This window comes from Peromyscus californicus, unplaced genomic scaffold, assembly GCF_007827085.1.
Source record: "Peromyscus californicus insignis strain IS unplaced genomic scaffold, ASM782708v3 Scaffold_4__1_contigs__length_199733344, whole genome shotgun sequence".
NCBI lineage: Eukaryota > Metazoa > Chordata > Mammalia > Rodentia > Cricetidae > Peromyscus > Peromyscus californicus.
The window spans coordinates 85,095,129-85,110,613 of NW_026294562.1; the positions used below are offsets into that span (position 1 = coordinate 85,095,129).

A 15,485-nucleotide genomic window follows, 5' to 3' on the forward strand; every position below is an offset into this window, starting at 1 on the left:
ACCCGACTCCAATACCCAGGAACCCCAGCACTGGGGAGGTGAAGACAGATGACTCTCTGGGGCTCAGCTGGCAAGCTAAGGCCAATGAAAGACCCCCGTCTCAAAATAAAAGATGACTGAGGAATAACACCTGATGTTGACCTCTGACCTCTACACACATGCACACCTGCACTCACACACTCAACCACATGCGTGCACACACATACTTTGTATGTGTACATGTACATGAGCACATATATACATATTTATTTCTATAATTTATATTCTCTATGTATGTATTACTATACACCTCTGTAAATTCTGTAATTACACTAATTATCATATATACTAGTAATATTTACATAAAATAAAATTTGTATTATTAAAAAGAAAAACTATGTTGCACATAAATATGACAACCATAAAAAGGGAGGTCTAGAATAGAAAGTAAAAGTCCTGAATTTCACTTACATGAAGGAGTCATTTTGAACAGTTTATTGTCACTTTCCTGCAGGAATGTGCTCGTGTGTGTGTGTGTGTGTGTGTGTGTGTGTGTGTGTGTGTGTGTGTGTGTTAGCACATGTGGAGATCACAGCACATCTTGCAGGAACTGGTTCTTTCTGCAGTATGAATCTTGAGGATCAAACTCAGTTTGTCAAGCTCAGCAGCAAGTGCCTTTACTCACTGAGCCATCTTGTGGGTCTATCAAAGGAATTTTAAGAGTGTAACCTTTACTTCTACCTTAAAAATCATATCTCAAGAGTCTATATCACCTTAAAAGAAAAGGGCTGTGATAGAGGTTTTCATCTTTTGAAGTGAGAGGTATGTAACAGCATGAGTCGTAGGAAAAAGAAGCTTATGGAAAAGGAATGCACCACTCCAAAGATAAGGATCTGATTTCTTTGGGTATTTTTATGGGGATTCTAATCCCCAACTTAATGGTGCAAGGGTTCTTAGGCCGGAGTGGCTGTGGAACCTGGCTGTCCATGCATCACCTGAAAAGGATTATGAAAGTACAGATGCCCAACTGGGTACACCTGTAATCCTAGAATTTAGGGGTGGAAGCAAGAAACTGACTGATTCCAGGCCAGCCTGAGCCACATAATGAGACACACACACCCTGTCTCAAAAAAACAAAGAAAGCATACAGATGCTGAGAACCTGTATCCTCACATCACATCCCTGGGACAGAATACCTGGGAGTCGTCATCTCATCACATCCCTGGGACAGAGTGCCTGAGATACAGCACTTTAAAGAAGGAAGGATTTGCATTGGGCTACCAGCCTCAGGAGTGTGAGTCAGTGGTCAGTTGGTCTGGCTGCTTTTAGGCCTGTGGTGAGGCAGTACATTGGAGCAGGACGGGTGGAACTGAGTTGGGGTGGAGCAGTAGGAGATGAGAGTCAACAGGGTCTTTTGATGATAATGATCATGATGATGCGATGATGGTGATGGCTGTGATGGTAGTGGTGGTGATGGTTGTAAAGGTGGTGGTGGTGATGGTGATGCCAGTTATGGTGGTGGTGGTGGTGGTGGTGGTGGTGATGATGCCAGTGGTGGTGGTGGCGGCGGCGGCGGCGGCGGCGGCGGCGGCGGGTGCACAAACTTGTGCCAGGACGATCTTTGGGAAGCAGTCCTGTGGTGGTTTGAAGGAAAATGGCCCCCAAGGGGAGTGGCACTATTAGGAGGTGTGGCCTTGTGGGAGTAGGTGTGGCCTTGTTGGAGGAAGGGTGTCACTGTGGAAGCTGGCTTTGAAGTCTCCTATGCTCAAGCCATGCCCAGTGAATCGGTTTATTTCATGTTGCCTTTGGATCAAGATGTAGAATTCTCCAACACCATGTCTGCCTGCATGCCACCATACTCCCAGCTGCCCTGTTCCCTGCCATGATGATAATGGACTGAACCTCTGAAACTGTAAGCTGTCACCCCAATTAAACGTTTTCTTTATAAGAGTTGTCATAATCGTGATCTCTTTACAGCAGTAGAAACCTGACTAAGCCAATCCTCTCCTTCCACTGTGGGTCCAGGGATCTACTAAGTGCTCAGACTGGTACAGCAGTAAGTACCTTGCCAGCTGAGCCATCTTGCCGGCATCTCCAGTATAGTCCTCCCGGCCAGCCTCCTGCACATTAGGAATCCCAGCAATTAGCCTGAAGCAAGAGGATTGTGTGTTCAAGGCCAGCTTGAGCTGCATATGTATCAAGACCTTTTTTCCCCACATCTCAAAAGAGGGGGTTACATCCCAATGATCTACTTCTCTTCCTGTGAGGACCTGCCTCTTAAAGGGTCTACCACCTCCCAGTAGCACCACAGGAAACCAAGTTTTTAGTTTTTGAAGGATATTTCAGAGGCTGTGGTTTGGGGCCCACACTTTGAGAGCAAACTACAGCCCATAGTCTAAATCTGGCCTACTCCTTGTTTTACAAGTAAAGTTTTATTGAAGCCTAGCCATGTCCCATTTGTGGCCAACTGTCTATAGCTTCTTTCTCCTTCAACAGCATGGTTGAATCATTTCAGCAGAAACCTCAGGTGGTCCTCAAAGCCTAAAATCTTCACAATCGAATTGTTCATGGAAACAGCATGTGCACTCCAGCCTAAAGTAACACCTCCACATTCTTCCAGGCGCCTGCTCTCCCCTCCAAGGGAGGCATGACTTGTTGGATTGGGAACAGGGTGAATTTCCATGAACACATTCCTGGTTGTCTTGTGGGAGGGACTAAAGTCTTAAAGGGACCTGCCCATCCTAGGCAGTGTTCTCCATAGCCCTCAGTAAGAGGTTTACTCCAATGAGAGCAGAGCACCGGGTCAGCTGCTATGTGGGTCACGACTGCAACCCAGTGGCCAATACCTGAGAGAACAGCTGCAGGGAGGAGAGAGGTTCAGTTCCCCAGCTTTGTGGCAGACAGGAAACAGTGACAAGGGAGTGCAGGAAGGGGTCAGGGTTAGCTGTAGCTCCAAGAACAACCCCCACCCCTCAATGGCCTGCTTCCTCCAACTAAGCCCCTAGTCCTCTTGCCACCTCTCCATAAAGCCAGCATATTAAAACTCCATCATGCTTACTAAGGTCTTAGACATTTCCTGATCCAATCAAGTTGGCAATGAAGATCAGACCACAATGGGTCCCTTTATACAGTCCATCGAAGACCTCAGTCCACCTGCAATTTTTATTCTGCACAGAGCCTGGTATATGAGAATCACCTGGGGTGTGTCTGAAAAACACCTGCAAAAGTCCCCCAGGTCTAAACACCAGCAGACTCTCTCTGAAGCAATGCTGGCTGAGCAAGGAAGATATAATTAATTGTGCTCCTAAAGCATCAGTAGGTGTCTCGTTGGCTAGCTGTGAAGACAGTTGGTAGTGAACATTTTCACCAAAGCCCTGCCAGCATCTCTGGAATGAGCGTGCAGAGACCATCTTCAGTCCAATGTATAAAATTTGGTGGTTCATGTAAAAACAAAAACATTGCTTTGTAGTCACACCTTCAGAGGCTTCCAACAAAATGATGTGATTCACACCCAGATCTAAAAGTGGTGTTTCACCTCATACGTCATCTTGGCAGATGAGGCAAGAGATGCTGCACAGAGATGCAGGTCCATCCACCTCAGAGGGGTTTTAAGAGATTTTAATCTTGGTTTCCATTTCTTAAGGAAGGAAAAGATATCTAACTGATAAACCATCTGTGCTGATTAGTTTTAATTATCTCCGTGGTGAAACCTATAATCACCTGGGTAGAGTGTCCCAGTGAGCTATTTCCTGTGGGCATGGGGAGGGCAGTATTTTGAATCCATTCATTGATGTGGGAAGACCCACACACACCCACTGTGGGTGGCACCATTCCCTAAAAAGGAATTTCTGACCGGTTTGGGTGGAGAAAGTGAGCTGAGCACCGGCATGCATTTCTCTCTGCTCCTGGTTCTGGCCCCCTTGACTTCCCTGTGATGGACTATAACATGAAATTGTGGACTAAAATACCCTCCAAGTTGTTTTAAGTTATGGTTTAAGTTATGGGACACAAGCAGCATAAATCAAGGAGATTCCATGTATCTTGTGTGTGTGTGAGTGTGTGTGTGTGTGTGTGTGTGTGTGTGTGTGTGTGTGTGTGTGTGTGTGTGTGTGTGAGTGTGTGTGTGTGTGTGTGTGTGTTGGCCAGAGGCACACACAGGTATCCTTACCTTATTTCTTGAGACAGCATCTCTCACATAACCTGGAACTTGTAGATAGGAGGGAATGGTTAGCAGCGAGCCCCAGAGGTTCGCTTGTCTCCAACTCCCGAGCACTGGGATTGCAGGTGTGCACTCCTCTGCCTGGCTCTGGGGATCGAACTCAGGTCTCTGGGCTTGTGTGGCAAGCGTTTGTGCTGACTGAGTCATCTCCCCAGCTCTATCCTGTGTTATATCATACTTTCCATCTTGTCCTCTCTCTATGGGGGAGTCAGGGGAAGGAGGGACCAGCTAAGACCTTTAATTCTGTGATAAAGAAAGGAAAGTGGTACCTATCTTTCCATGTCTGTTCCTGGGGTATGGATGACCTTGGACACTGAAACTAATGCCTCTGAGCCCTGGATTTCCCACCTGCTGGGGGGGAAGAGAGCATGACGGTGCCTTCCCAGCAGGGCTGTGGTGTGGATTAAGTGCTTTCCCCGTGCCTGCATGGCAGAAGTCAGGATTAGTGATACTGGTTTCCAGTGATTAAAGTGTGGTTACCCAGCCTGTCCTTATGGATGTGGGAACAAAAAAGGCAGAGGCAAACAGATCTGTCTGAGCAGCTGCTATGAATCATGAACGGAGCCAGGAAAGCTTGTAAAGTCAGGGTGAAATCTCTCAGGCAAGTGCTCTACCGCTGAGCTGCAGCCTCGGCCTGATGAAAGGTCTTGGAAACAGACAGACAGCATCTGAAGGGGCGCGGGAAACCTGCATCTGCCCACCCATCTGTAATATGGAAACTGAGACCCAGAAAAGGGCTAGGTAGACTTTGTATAAGAAAGAGTGTTCATGTGTGTGCTCATACATATGTGTGCTTGTGTGTTTCGAGGTCAGAGCTCAACCATTCTTTGACCAAGATCTGGGGCTTGCAAGTTAGGCTGGCCTGGCTGGCCAATGAGCTCCAGAGATCCACCCATCTCCACCTCCCCGGCTCTGGGATTACAAGCACATGCCACCATAGTCAGCTCTTTTTTATTTTTTGTTTTTCTGAGACAAGCTTTCTCTAACAGTCCTGGCTGGCCTGGAACTCACTCTGTAGACCAGGCTGGCCTCGAACTCAGAGATTCACTTGCCTCTGCCTCCCAAGTGCTGGGATTAAAGGCATGCACCACCATCACCAGCCATAGTCAGCTCTTTACAGGGGTTCTGGGATTGAGCCCAAGCCTTCCTGCTTTAACAAGTTTCTTTAATTACTGAGCCTCATCACCAGCCTCCTGAGGTAACTTGCTGTGGACAACCCTGGAGTAGCTTGCTGATTTCAGAAAGAACAGAGTGAGGAGTGCTTGCTGCTGAGGGGATTCTGCAGAAGTAAAGAGAATGGGGACCCCTTGTTGGGGTATGCAGAATTGACCTGTGCAAGGGTAGGGGAATCAGATGCACGACCCTGTGGGTCCCTGAGGTTGACTCATGAACATCCTGAAATGCAGGCACCCCCACTCCTTGTGGTGAACCAGAAGGGTTGTGAAATGTCCAGTATGGGTCTTGCTAACTTAGCACTTTTTTTTCTAGAAATGGGTAGGCAACTTACTCCAGCATCCAAGAGGTGGGGCACTGAGTGCAGTATGGGGGTGTTAGGGTTCCACACATGATCTGAGGGTGCCCCTACGCTGCAGGCCCAAGGTTGCACTGAGGGTGCAGTGTTGGCACCCTTCCATGGTGACATGGAACAAAATCCATAGTTACCTGTGACCCAGCATGCACAGGAACTGAGCCTTGATGAAACAGAGGACCACCCTCCCTTTTTCTTATTTGTAGTGTTTATCACACCCACATTTGAAGGCATCCAGCTTCCCTTCTAGAACCATCTGCCTTGGCAAAGGGAATTAGCAATCAAAAGAGTTTAGCTCCAGCAGGGAAGAACAAATTCATTTTCACAGCAAGTGTCAACATGGGATGCTTCAGCTTGCCACAACTGGTTCAAGAGAGCTAGATTTTGACTGAAGCTCAAAGGACTTTCTAGTTACTTCTCTGGACTTTGGTTTTCCGATGTAAAATGGGTGAATGGATGCTCTCTCTCTCTCTCTCTCTCTCTCCATCTCTCTCTCTCCATGTGTGTCTATCTCTTTTCTCTATGCTTCTTTTTCCTCTCCCTCTCTCTCCTCTCTCTCTTTCTTCTTCTCTGTCTGTCTTTCTGTCTCATCCCTCCCTCTCTCTGTCTGCCACTCTGTTTCTATCGCTCTACACCATTCTCTGTGTGTATGTCTCTCTGTCTCTCCCCCATGTCTCTCCCCATCTGCCTCTCTGTCTCTGTCTCTGTGTGTGTCTGTCTCTCTCTGTGTGTGTCTGTCTGCTTCTGTCTGTCTATCTGTCTGTCTGTCTGTCTGTCTGTCTGTCTCTCTCTCTCTCTCTCTCTCTCTCTCTCTCTCTGTGTGTGTGTGTGTGTGTGTGTGTGTGTGTGTCTATCAACCTGTCTCTGTCTCTCTTTCTCTCTTTGCCTCTGTCTCTGTCTGTGTGTGTGTCTGTCTGTCTCTCTGTGTGTGTTTGCCTTTGTCTCTCTCTGTGTGTCTCTCTGTGTCTGTCTGCCTTTGTCTGTCTCTGTCTCTGAGTGTGTGTGTGTGTGTGTGTGTGTGTGTGTGTGTGTGTGTGTGAGAGAGAGAGAGAGAGAGAGAGAGAGAGAGAGAGAGAGAGAGCTTTCTTGTAGACTGAGAGTCACGGTTATAGAAGGAATGATTTCAGAGCAATCTCCTTCACCTCTCCTCACAGGAGAAAAAGTTGGCATTCTCTTTCCCAGAAGCCCCCATTCTATTCCACTCCTTTGAGTCCTTCTGTCTGTCTGATAGTCACAATCTACTGCACTACCTTGTGTTGTTTCAGATGAGGAAAACAGATGATCAATCCCATTAGCTCATTTTCTATTACTATAGCAAAATACATAAGGCTGGGTACATTCTAAAGAAAAGAAGTTTATTTAACACGTAGTTTTGAGGGGCTGAAAGTCCAAGCTTGGGCAGCCCCAATTTTTGTCTCTTATTGAAGATCTCAAAGCAGATGGCATCAAGGGAGATCACATGGCAAGATACGAAGACAGAGAAATTCGGGGCTCAGGCGTACTCTTCTATAATGACCCAGCTGCCCTTGGCTCTGCCTTTGAAAGGCCCCCACCGCCTTAACACTGCCACACTGAGGCCCATACATGAACTTTGTTAGGATGACCCACATCCAACCCGCAATACCACATGCATTCAGTGTCAAAACCCATGAAGCGTAAACAGGTTCTTGGAGAGGGCCTGAGGATTCCTCCTCATGATCCACTTGGAGCTTGTGACATTTGTCCTGACTGTCTATGTTCTGGGTGTCACAGGCTATTGGGAAATTGACTCTGAATGACAAGGGCACAGTTGGAGAGTGTGTCTGTGTGTGTGTGCTGCAGTAAAACATTAGTGTCTGCTTTCACATGCATGCTCTGTGACAACCAGTAAGGAGTATTTGCAGGGAAAAGGAACGTGAGGATCTAGTTAGGGGTTGCTTCCCTTTGTGTCAATTCTATGAGTGCCACTCACACTAGCTATAGGGCGTGGCTTCCTAAGCCATGGATGGAGGAGCAGGGATATCCGGCCCACTGTCTCAGACACCATATTGGATTCTTTCATGTTCGCTTATGTGAGACACTGTCTATACTGACCTCAAACTTTCGATCCTGTTGCCTCAGACTCATACAGGCTGGGATTACAGGGATGCCCCCAGCATGCTACATTCCTTTTCCGAATTTCATGTCTAATCTGTTTTTGTTTTTGAGGCAAGGTCTCACTATGTAGCCCTGGCTGTCCTGGAACTTACTATGTAGCCAGGCTGGCCTTGAACTCACAGAGACCTACCAGCCTCTGCCTCCTGTGTGTTGGGATTAAAGGCACGCGCCACCACGCCTGGCCCCTAATCTTAGTTCTCTGCTCTCTGCAGCGACACAGAGCTTAGTATTGCCGTGATGTCAACTCTTGACCTCTCCCTGCACAGCTTTTGCACTGATGCCATTAGCTTTATTCAACCTCAACTTACATTTGCCTCTGAAATTGTGCATTTTCTCACAGACTGTCAGGAGCGTGAAACTTTACTAAGCACTTTGCAAGTGCCAGTGCCTGCCAGTTAATTCAGATGGCCATAGAGGCGGCCTTCCCATCCGCCAGGACTGAATCACCGGGAGAGCTCCCACCTCCTCCCCAGGGCCAACCGATTCATCAGCCAAGTAACTTTGCAAATCAGGCTGGAAAGCGTAGGCTCTACGGCTCCCATTTCCTTTCCTTCCCTTCTGGCGATTTAGATGCGGATCTCTAATAACGGCTGTTTTTTGCCTTCTTCCAACATAATATGTACTTGTTACATGAAGTTCAAACTCTACAGACTTATGTAACACAAAAAGTAGGACTTTCCAGAGAAAGGCTCTCATGACAGTTCAGTGAACTGTGTATCTTGGAGATCCCCCCCATCTCCTTTTGAATATGTGTCGCTGTCTCTTTTCCAGCAATCATGTAGATCCAAGGCATTCTATTATATCAGAGGTTAATTAGTGCTCTTAGTGTTGGCATCCACAAAGCATGTTCTAAGTCGATGGCATGGGTGCAAATGAGCTACTAAGAGAGAGCGATAGGACCCCCAGGGGATGATTAGGTGATTGGGCTCCAGTATTTGCCCTCACACATGCCACCAAATCCAGATGTTGAGGCTTTAACTTCTAGGGTAATTGTATCAGGATGTGGAACTGTGGGGAGGTGGTCATGAGGAAAGAACACTCCCATTTGGGATTTGTGGCTTGATGAAGGAGGCCTCAGTGAGCTGACTTGTCCCTTCCACTGGGTGAGCACACAGCAAGATGCCATCTCTGAAGAGGATCCTCCCCAGAGATGAAGCTTGTTTGATCTTGTGCTGCCCAGTCTTCAGAACCATGAGAAGTAAATTTCTGTTGTTTGCAAGCCACCTGGGTGATGGCATTTTGCCACAGCAACTCAAACAAATTAAGATATAATTCTGTAGCACAGTGCATCATTATGTAAGAAAATGGGGTTGGCCATGTTTCAATAAAACTTTATTTACAAAAAACAGGTGAAGAGCTGTGTTTGTCTTGAAAGCTTTATGTTGTCAATTCCTGCTGTATAAAGCATCCTTGTGTGTATTTATCTGTGTCTGTTTCTGTAGGTGGTGCTGTGGGGCTCATTCTTAGAGCAGAATGTGCTGGGTCACGAGTTGCTTTTTATTTTGAACCAACTCAGTCTTCATTACGTTAGAGTATTTAAATTTTTCCTTTCTTCTCTCTCTCTTTCTTTTTCTCTCTTCTCTCTGTGTCTCTGTCTCTATTCATGTGTCTCTCTCTCTCTGTGTGTGTGTGTGTGTGTGTGTGTGTGTGTGTGTGTATTCATTTGTATGTGTGTGTACATATGCACGTGAAGGCCAGAGGTCAAGGTTGAGTGTCTTCCTCAATCTCTCTCTCTACTTTATTTTTTGAGATAGGATCTCTCTCTGAACGTAGAGATCACCAATTAGGATAGGCTGGGACCAGTGAGTGCACAGGATCTGTTTATGTGGATGCTGTGATTCTAAACTCTGGTCCTCATGCTTACATGGGTAAACACTTTACTGAATGAGTCTTCTCCCCAACCCAAGATTTCCCTCCTTAAAACCTCTTTCTCACAGATATAAAACCAATGCTTATTTGAGGAATACTGCTATGTATGGCCATTCTTTCATTGGAGTTCTGGAGATGGGGGCTCAGTCTATAGTCTAGTCTGGCTTGACACAGGATTTCTCCTGCTTCAGCCTCTCACATGCTGGGATTGTAGGCATGAGCTACAGGACCATTCTATTATTCTTGAGCTTTGCAGAGGCAGAGGGGGTCAGAACATGAATCTGGAATGGTCTCCTAATAAAATCTTATTTTAGACTGAGGTTCACAGGGAGAGGAACCCTGGCAACCTGTTCTTATCTGGTAAGAAAAAATTGTATGTTCCTTACTAAACATGGTTCAAAAAGGTCTTGACTGTTACCTACTCAAAAATGTTTTTGCAGTGCATCACCTTAGCAATTTCCTTTCTAAGCTAGGATTTCATCACTTATTGCCCTTCAGTCATAAGGGATTTTCACGTAATAAGGTCCATCTATGCACACCAAGCTCATTACCAACTGTACAAAAAATATACATGCTCCAATTTCCCCCACAGAGCTGACAAGCAGCAGACCCCTTGAGCAAGCAGTGTGTTTCTCCTGCCCTGTTTCACCAGATGTTTTGGTTTTCAGATGCTGGATGGTGTTCTCAGTTTTGTGTTTCCACTTTTCTTCCCCCAACTCCCATTTCCATCATTTGGAATTCTCTATGTGAGCCCCACACGGGAGAATGGAGGCTCACTACTAGCATTCAAGCTCTGTTTGGGGCTGTGGTTTTGAGCTGTTTTGTCTGATAATCAGCACCCCTCCTGGGATCTAGCCTGCCTTTGCTTGACTCCTGCTGGGTGAATCTGTGATATTTCCCATTCTGTTGCCTTTCATTTATAACACAGGCACAGCCTGCTTCCCCATTAGTGCGATGGCACGCTTGAACTACCCACACACAGATAAAGAATGAAGCTGAACTTGGATAAAAAGATAAATCAACCCAACCATCTCATTAGGTTTGAAAGACACTAATTGAGCTTGCATTGGAATTAACAGAGAATCCTTAGGAGAGACAGAAGATGTGACAAGGGGCGGGAGAAACTACCCTGGACATCTTTCTCAGTGAACTTGCCTCCACTGTGAGAAACAGAGGATGTGTGCAATCTCATTTTTATGAAGTCAATGGACAGAAATTTAAGATCAAAGCGGTGATACATCATTTGCCACGTGTTAGGCACTGTGTGCTGAGAGCCCTACACAGTATTTCATCTCCATCATGCATTAACTTTCAAGATAAAGTATAGTGAGAATCCTGTCCACTCAGTGAGGAAAGGGAGGCACAAGAGACTTTTCCTTATGTCACAGGTACTTTTCCTGTTTGCTGTGATAAGATGCCCTGAGAAAAGCAACCTCCAAAAGGAGTTTATTTCAGCTCATGGTTCTGGTACAGTCCATCACGGCAAAAGTCAAAGCAGAAGGACTTTGAAGGAGCTGCCTATATTGAGTACCAGTCAAGACACAGTAATCAATATGTTCAGCAAATTTTCTCCTTTTCCATACAGTTCAAGACCCAAGCCCAGGGGATGGTGCCACCCACAGTGGGCAGATCTTCCCACCTCAGTCATTCTAAACAGGATAACCCCCATAGGCACGTCCAGGAGCCAGTCTCCCAGGGTGATTCTAGATCCTTTGAAGTTGACAGCCGAGATTAATAATCACCCTTGCTGCTTCAGAGCCCAAGATTCACCTCAGAATGTTTATCCTTAATTCAACTCTAGTTGCTCTCATCTGTGTTGGATTGACCCCCTATTAGAATGTTGGCCATGTCAAGAGACATTTGTGGTTGTCAGAGCTTGAAGGAGGGATGCTGCTCCTGGCATCTAGTGGGTAGAATCCAGAGATGATGCTAAGCACCCTTCACATCACCAGACAAGCCTTTACAGTAAAAGATTATTCAGACCATGATATCAATAATACTACTGTTGATATACTTTTGTTTGATCCTGGAGAGATGGATCAATGGGTAAGAATGCTTGCTAGGCAAGCATGAGGATTTGAATTCAATTCCCCAGCGCTCATTAAAAATCTGAATGTGGCTGGGTGTGCATGCCTGTAATCCAAGTGCTTTGGGGGGCTAGCGACAAGAGGATTACTGGGGCTTGATGGTCACCAGTCTAGCTCCAGGTCACTGAGAGACCCTTCATAAGGGAATAAGGCAGAGTATAATAGAGCAGGACACAATGTCCTCTTCTGGTCTCTGCAAGTGCACACATAGGCACGAATATGTGCACTTATAACACACATAGGAAATCCTGGCTTGTCCTCTTAGCTGGACTATGGTGATGGCTTGCTGTCCCACCAGAACTCTATGTCCGTTCATAGAGTTCTATAGGCAATGTGTGAGTCAGTGAGACGTAAGCTTATAGTCACATATTGTGGGTGGCACAGCTTTCTCAAAGAAGGGATAGCCAGTGCAAAAGTTGGTAAGTGGGAACATGGTTGACTTGGTAAGGGACAGCAGGAGCCTCAGCTGTGCTTAGGAGACTGTCCCCATGAGAAGAAGCAATGTCCCCAAAGCAACAACCGCATGTTTGCTGCTGAGCAATGTGTGAGCTAATGACCTGTGTCTTGTGCCTACCTCCCCATCCCATTTCCCCACACCTGACTTCCTCCCTGCCTGCCCTCACCCCTCTGCCTCTCTAGTGTTTGGTCACAACATGAAGAGCAGCAATGACTTCATTGGGAGGATCGTCATCGGCCAGTATTCCTCCGGCCCCTCTGAATCCAACCACTGGAGGCGGATGCTAAACACCCACCGCACTGCTGTGGAGCAGTGGCACAGTCTGAGGTCCCGGGCCGAGTGTGACCGCGTGTCTCCTGCCTCCCTGGAGGTGACCTGATTGCCACGGGGAAGACAGCCTTCACTGGTTTGAAAAAAGAGAGAAAAAAAAATGTGTCACATAAATATTCAACCCACACCTACATATACTTTTACACATGTGCACGTGCATACGCAACGCCCTCTCAGCACTGAGGGCAAGCTGACAGTTGATCATGGAATAGCCACCCTCATTGAGGGAAGCTCATGAAGTTCCCGGAAACTCCATTTGTGCGTAAATCACAAGTTGAGTAGGCTCTGCTGTGAGACTTACTGGCAGTGTCTGCTCTTATCCATACCCCTGTCCCAAAATGTGCTTTCAACCTCGGGCCAGAGAAAAGAGGCCTTCTGAAAAGAGCCTGACTCAGTTTACCAGGAGTTTGGCTGGTATGTCAGGGACTTGATCCCCACTTCAAAAACACCCTTGCCAGGAAACTTCTGAGCAGGCCACTATTTCCTGGGGTCTCCACACCTGATACCTTTCTCCAAAGGTGTAAGTATCTTTGTTTTCTCCTTAGTAAATGTGATTAATAGATTATACTCTTTGGAGAGACCAGGGGTGACAAAAGACAGTAATTCAGAGTCAGGAACCCAGGCTCACCTGCTTTGTCCTTGTGTTATCTTATTTCTGGGACTCCCTGTGGGTATGTGTGGGTATGTTTTTGTGTGTGTGCCCTCACAGGTGAGCACATGTGTGCCTCCTCATCCTGTTAGACAGCAAGGTGGTGGCCAGAGGCTCCATCCTCAAAGTTCCCTTATCTCTCTGCCTTTCATCCGGTGCAAGTTCACCCCATGTCCTTTCATCCATCAGAGACCCCGCATCAAGTAGCAATAGTTTGAGTGTGTCCCATAAGTAGGGTTATGATAGAGCAAAGGTAACATTTTCTGACTGAATTGTGGTGGTTATGACCCATCAAGGGTCTGGCACATGAATGTAAATGGTGCCACAGCCCTCCACCATGACCTCTCCCCTCGATCATATTCCAATGAACTCCGTGTTTGTGTGTGCAGCACAGTCGTGTCTCATGTGCTAAGGCTTTAGTGTAGTTAGAATAGATTCTTCCCTCATGGGATGCTTCTGTATCTTTCTCCACAGCGTATCGTCCTCTGTCATGGGAAATTATTTGTTGAAAATTAAAGATTATTTATTTGTGCCATGCATTGGAGTTATCTCTTTTGTTCATGTCATAGAAGATGGGAGGGAGTTTGGCTGCTAGTATGCATGATAAGGCAATCCAGTCAGAGCCAAGCGATAGCTCAGGGAAGTGCTTGCTGTTGGAGCCCCAGCACCCACGTAAAAAGACAGGCCCAACAAAGAATAACTGTAATCCTAGTATGGAATACGGTGTGTGTGTGTGTGTGTGTGTGTGCACACATGTATGTGTTGTGTGACAAGACTTTTTTTGGAGAGATGCAACACACGTGTCTAACTTACCCCAGATAAGGAGCCCATAACAGACTCAAGTACAGATACCACCAAGTCCAACGTGGTGAACCAGTGAGTTTTATTGGGGTTACTTACAGTAATATGGATGAAGGATCACTTACAGGAGCAGAAATGATTCAAAGACACCTGCATCACCAAAGCCCACCCCAGCATGGGTGACAGCTCATAAAAGCTGGGGACCTGGAGCACACTGCACAGTCTGCAGGTAATTCCATTGGCTTCTGCTTCTTCCAAGCAGATGGTCTGGTCTTGGAGCCTTCTTTACAGTTTGGCTTGTCTGAGAGATTCTCAGGTCTCTTTTTTGTTTACTCTTAGGAGGGAGGGGCCTAGGCAATCTGGTCAGCTCCAGGGACAAACTTCCCAGCAGGATGGAATGTTTCAATCTAGGAGGAAAAGCTGCACCTCTCTCTCTCTCTCTCTCTCTCTCTCTCTCTCTCTCTCTCTCTCTCTCTCTCTCTGTGTGTGTGTGTGTGTGTGTGTGTGTGTGTGTGTGTGTGTGTGTGTGTAACCACGTGAATCCCTGGGGCTCAATGGCGAGCCAATCTAGTCAGCCAGTGAGTCCTGAATCCAGTGAGAGACTCTATTTTAAAACATAATATGGAAGTGATGAGTAAGAGACTCACCATTGACCTCTGACCTCCACACACAAACCTACATACTAGCATACACACAGAAACACATACAACACACACACACACACACACACACACACACACACACACACACACACACACACCCAACTACTCAGAGCAGTGATGTTTATATTGATAACAGATTTTTATTCAGTAAGATGCAGCTCAGACCCAGCAGGGATGGCTCAGCTCTGCTCCCTGCACCTGAGACCTAAGCTGGAACACTTAAGGGCTAGGGCATGGAACCTTCTAAAGGCTTTCCCTCCCATGTTCGATGCTTAGTGCTGGTTGACAGCTGAGGACTTGTTCCCTGTCCATGGAGGCCTTAGCACAGGCTGCCTTCACAGGGGGCTACCTTGGGCTTCATCACAGCATGGCAGTGGATGTGATGGTTCTGAATACAAAATGTTCCCCAGGCTGATGTGTTGAATGCTTGGTCCCAAGCTAGTGATGCCACACACTCCTGCCACTGTAGTGTTCTACAAACAGCCGGGTCAAGCCGTCACAGACAGGATCCTCCGAAACTTCAAGAAAAGGTAAGCCATTCCTCCCTTAAGACACTTTTGGCAGCGCATTTTAACACAACCATAGGAAAAGTAGCATTACACAGGGCAAATGGCAGAAAGGATTCTCTATGACTTCTGAGAACAGGGCACAAGAAGGACGTGTTTGCTGGGCAGTGGTGGTGCACACCTTTAATCCCAGCACTCAGGAGGCAGAGGCAGGTGTATCTCTGAGTTCAAGGCCAGCCTGGTCTATAAGGCAAGGTCCAGG

At 46.8% G+C, this 15,485-nt stretch overlaps 1 protein-coding gene across 5 annotated transcripts in view; it reads left to right on the forward strand.

The window, feature by feature from the left end:
• Syt17 (synaptotagmin 17) overlaps nucleotides 1–13,791 on the forward strand; it is a 71,626-nt gene extending 57,835 nt beyond the window's left edge. For all 5 annotated transcript variants that reach the window (XM_052762916.1, XM_052762918.1, XM_052762915.1 and 2 more), the window contains exon 8: nucleotides 12,458–13,791. In XM_052762916.1, the coding sequence (XP_052618876.1) occupies nucleotides 12,458–12,654 (197 nt within the window). In that variant the 3' untranslated portion in view covers nucleotides 12,655–13,791. The remainder of the gene's footprint in view (nucleotides 1–12,457) is intronic.
• The last annotated feature ends 1,694 nt before the right edge of the window (nucleotides 13,792–15,485 follow it).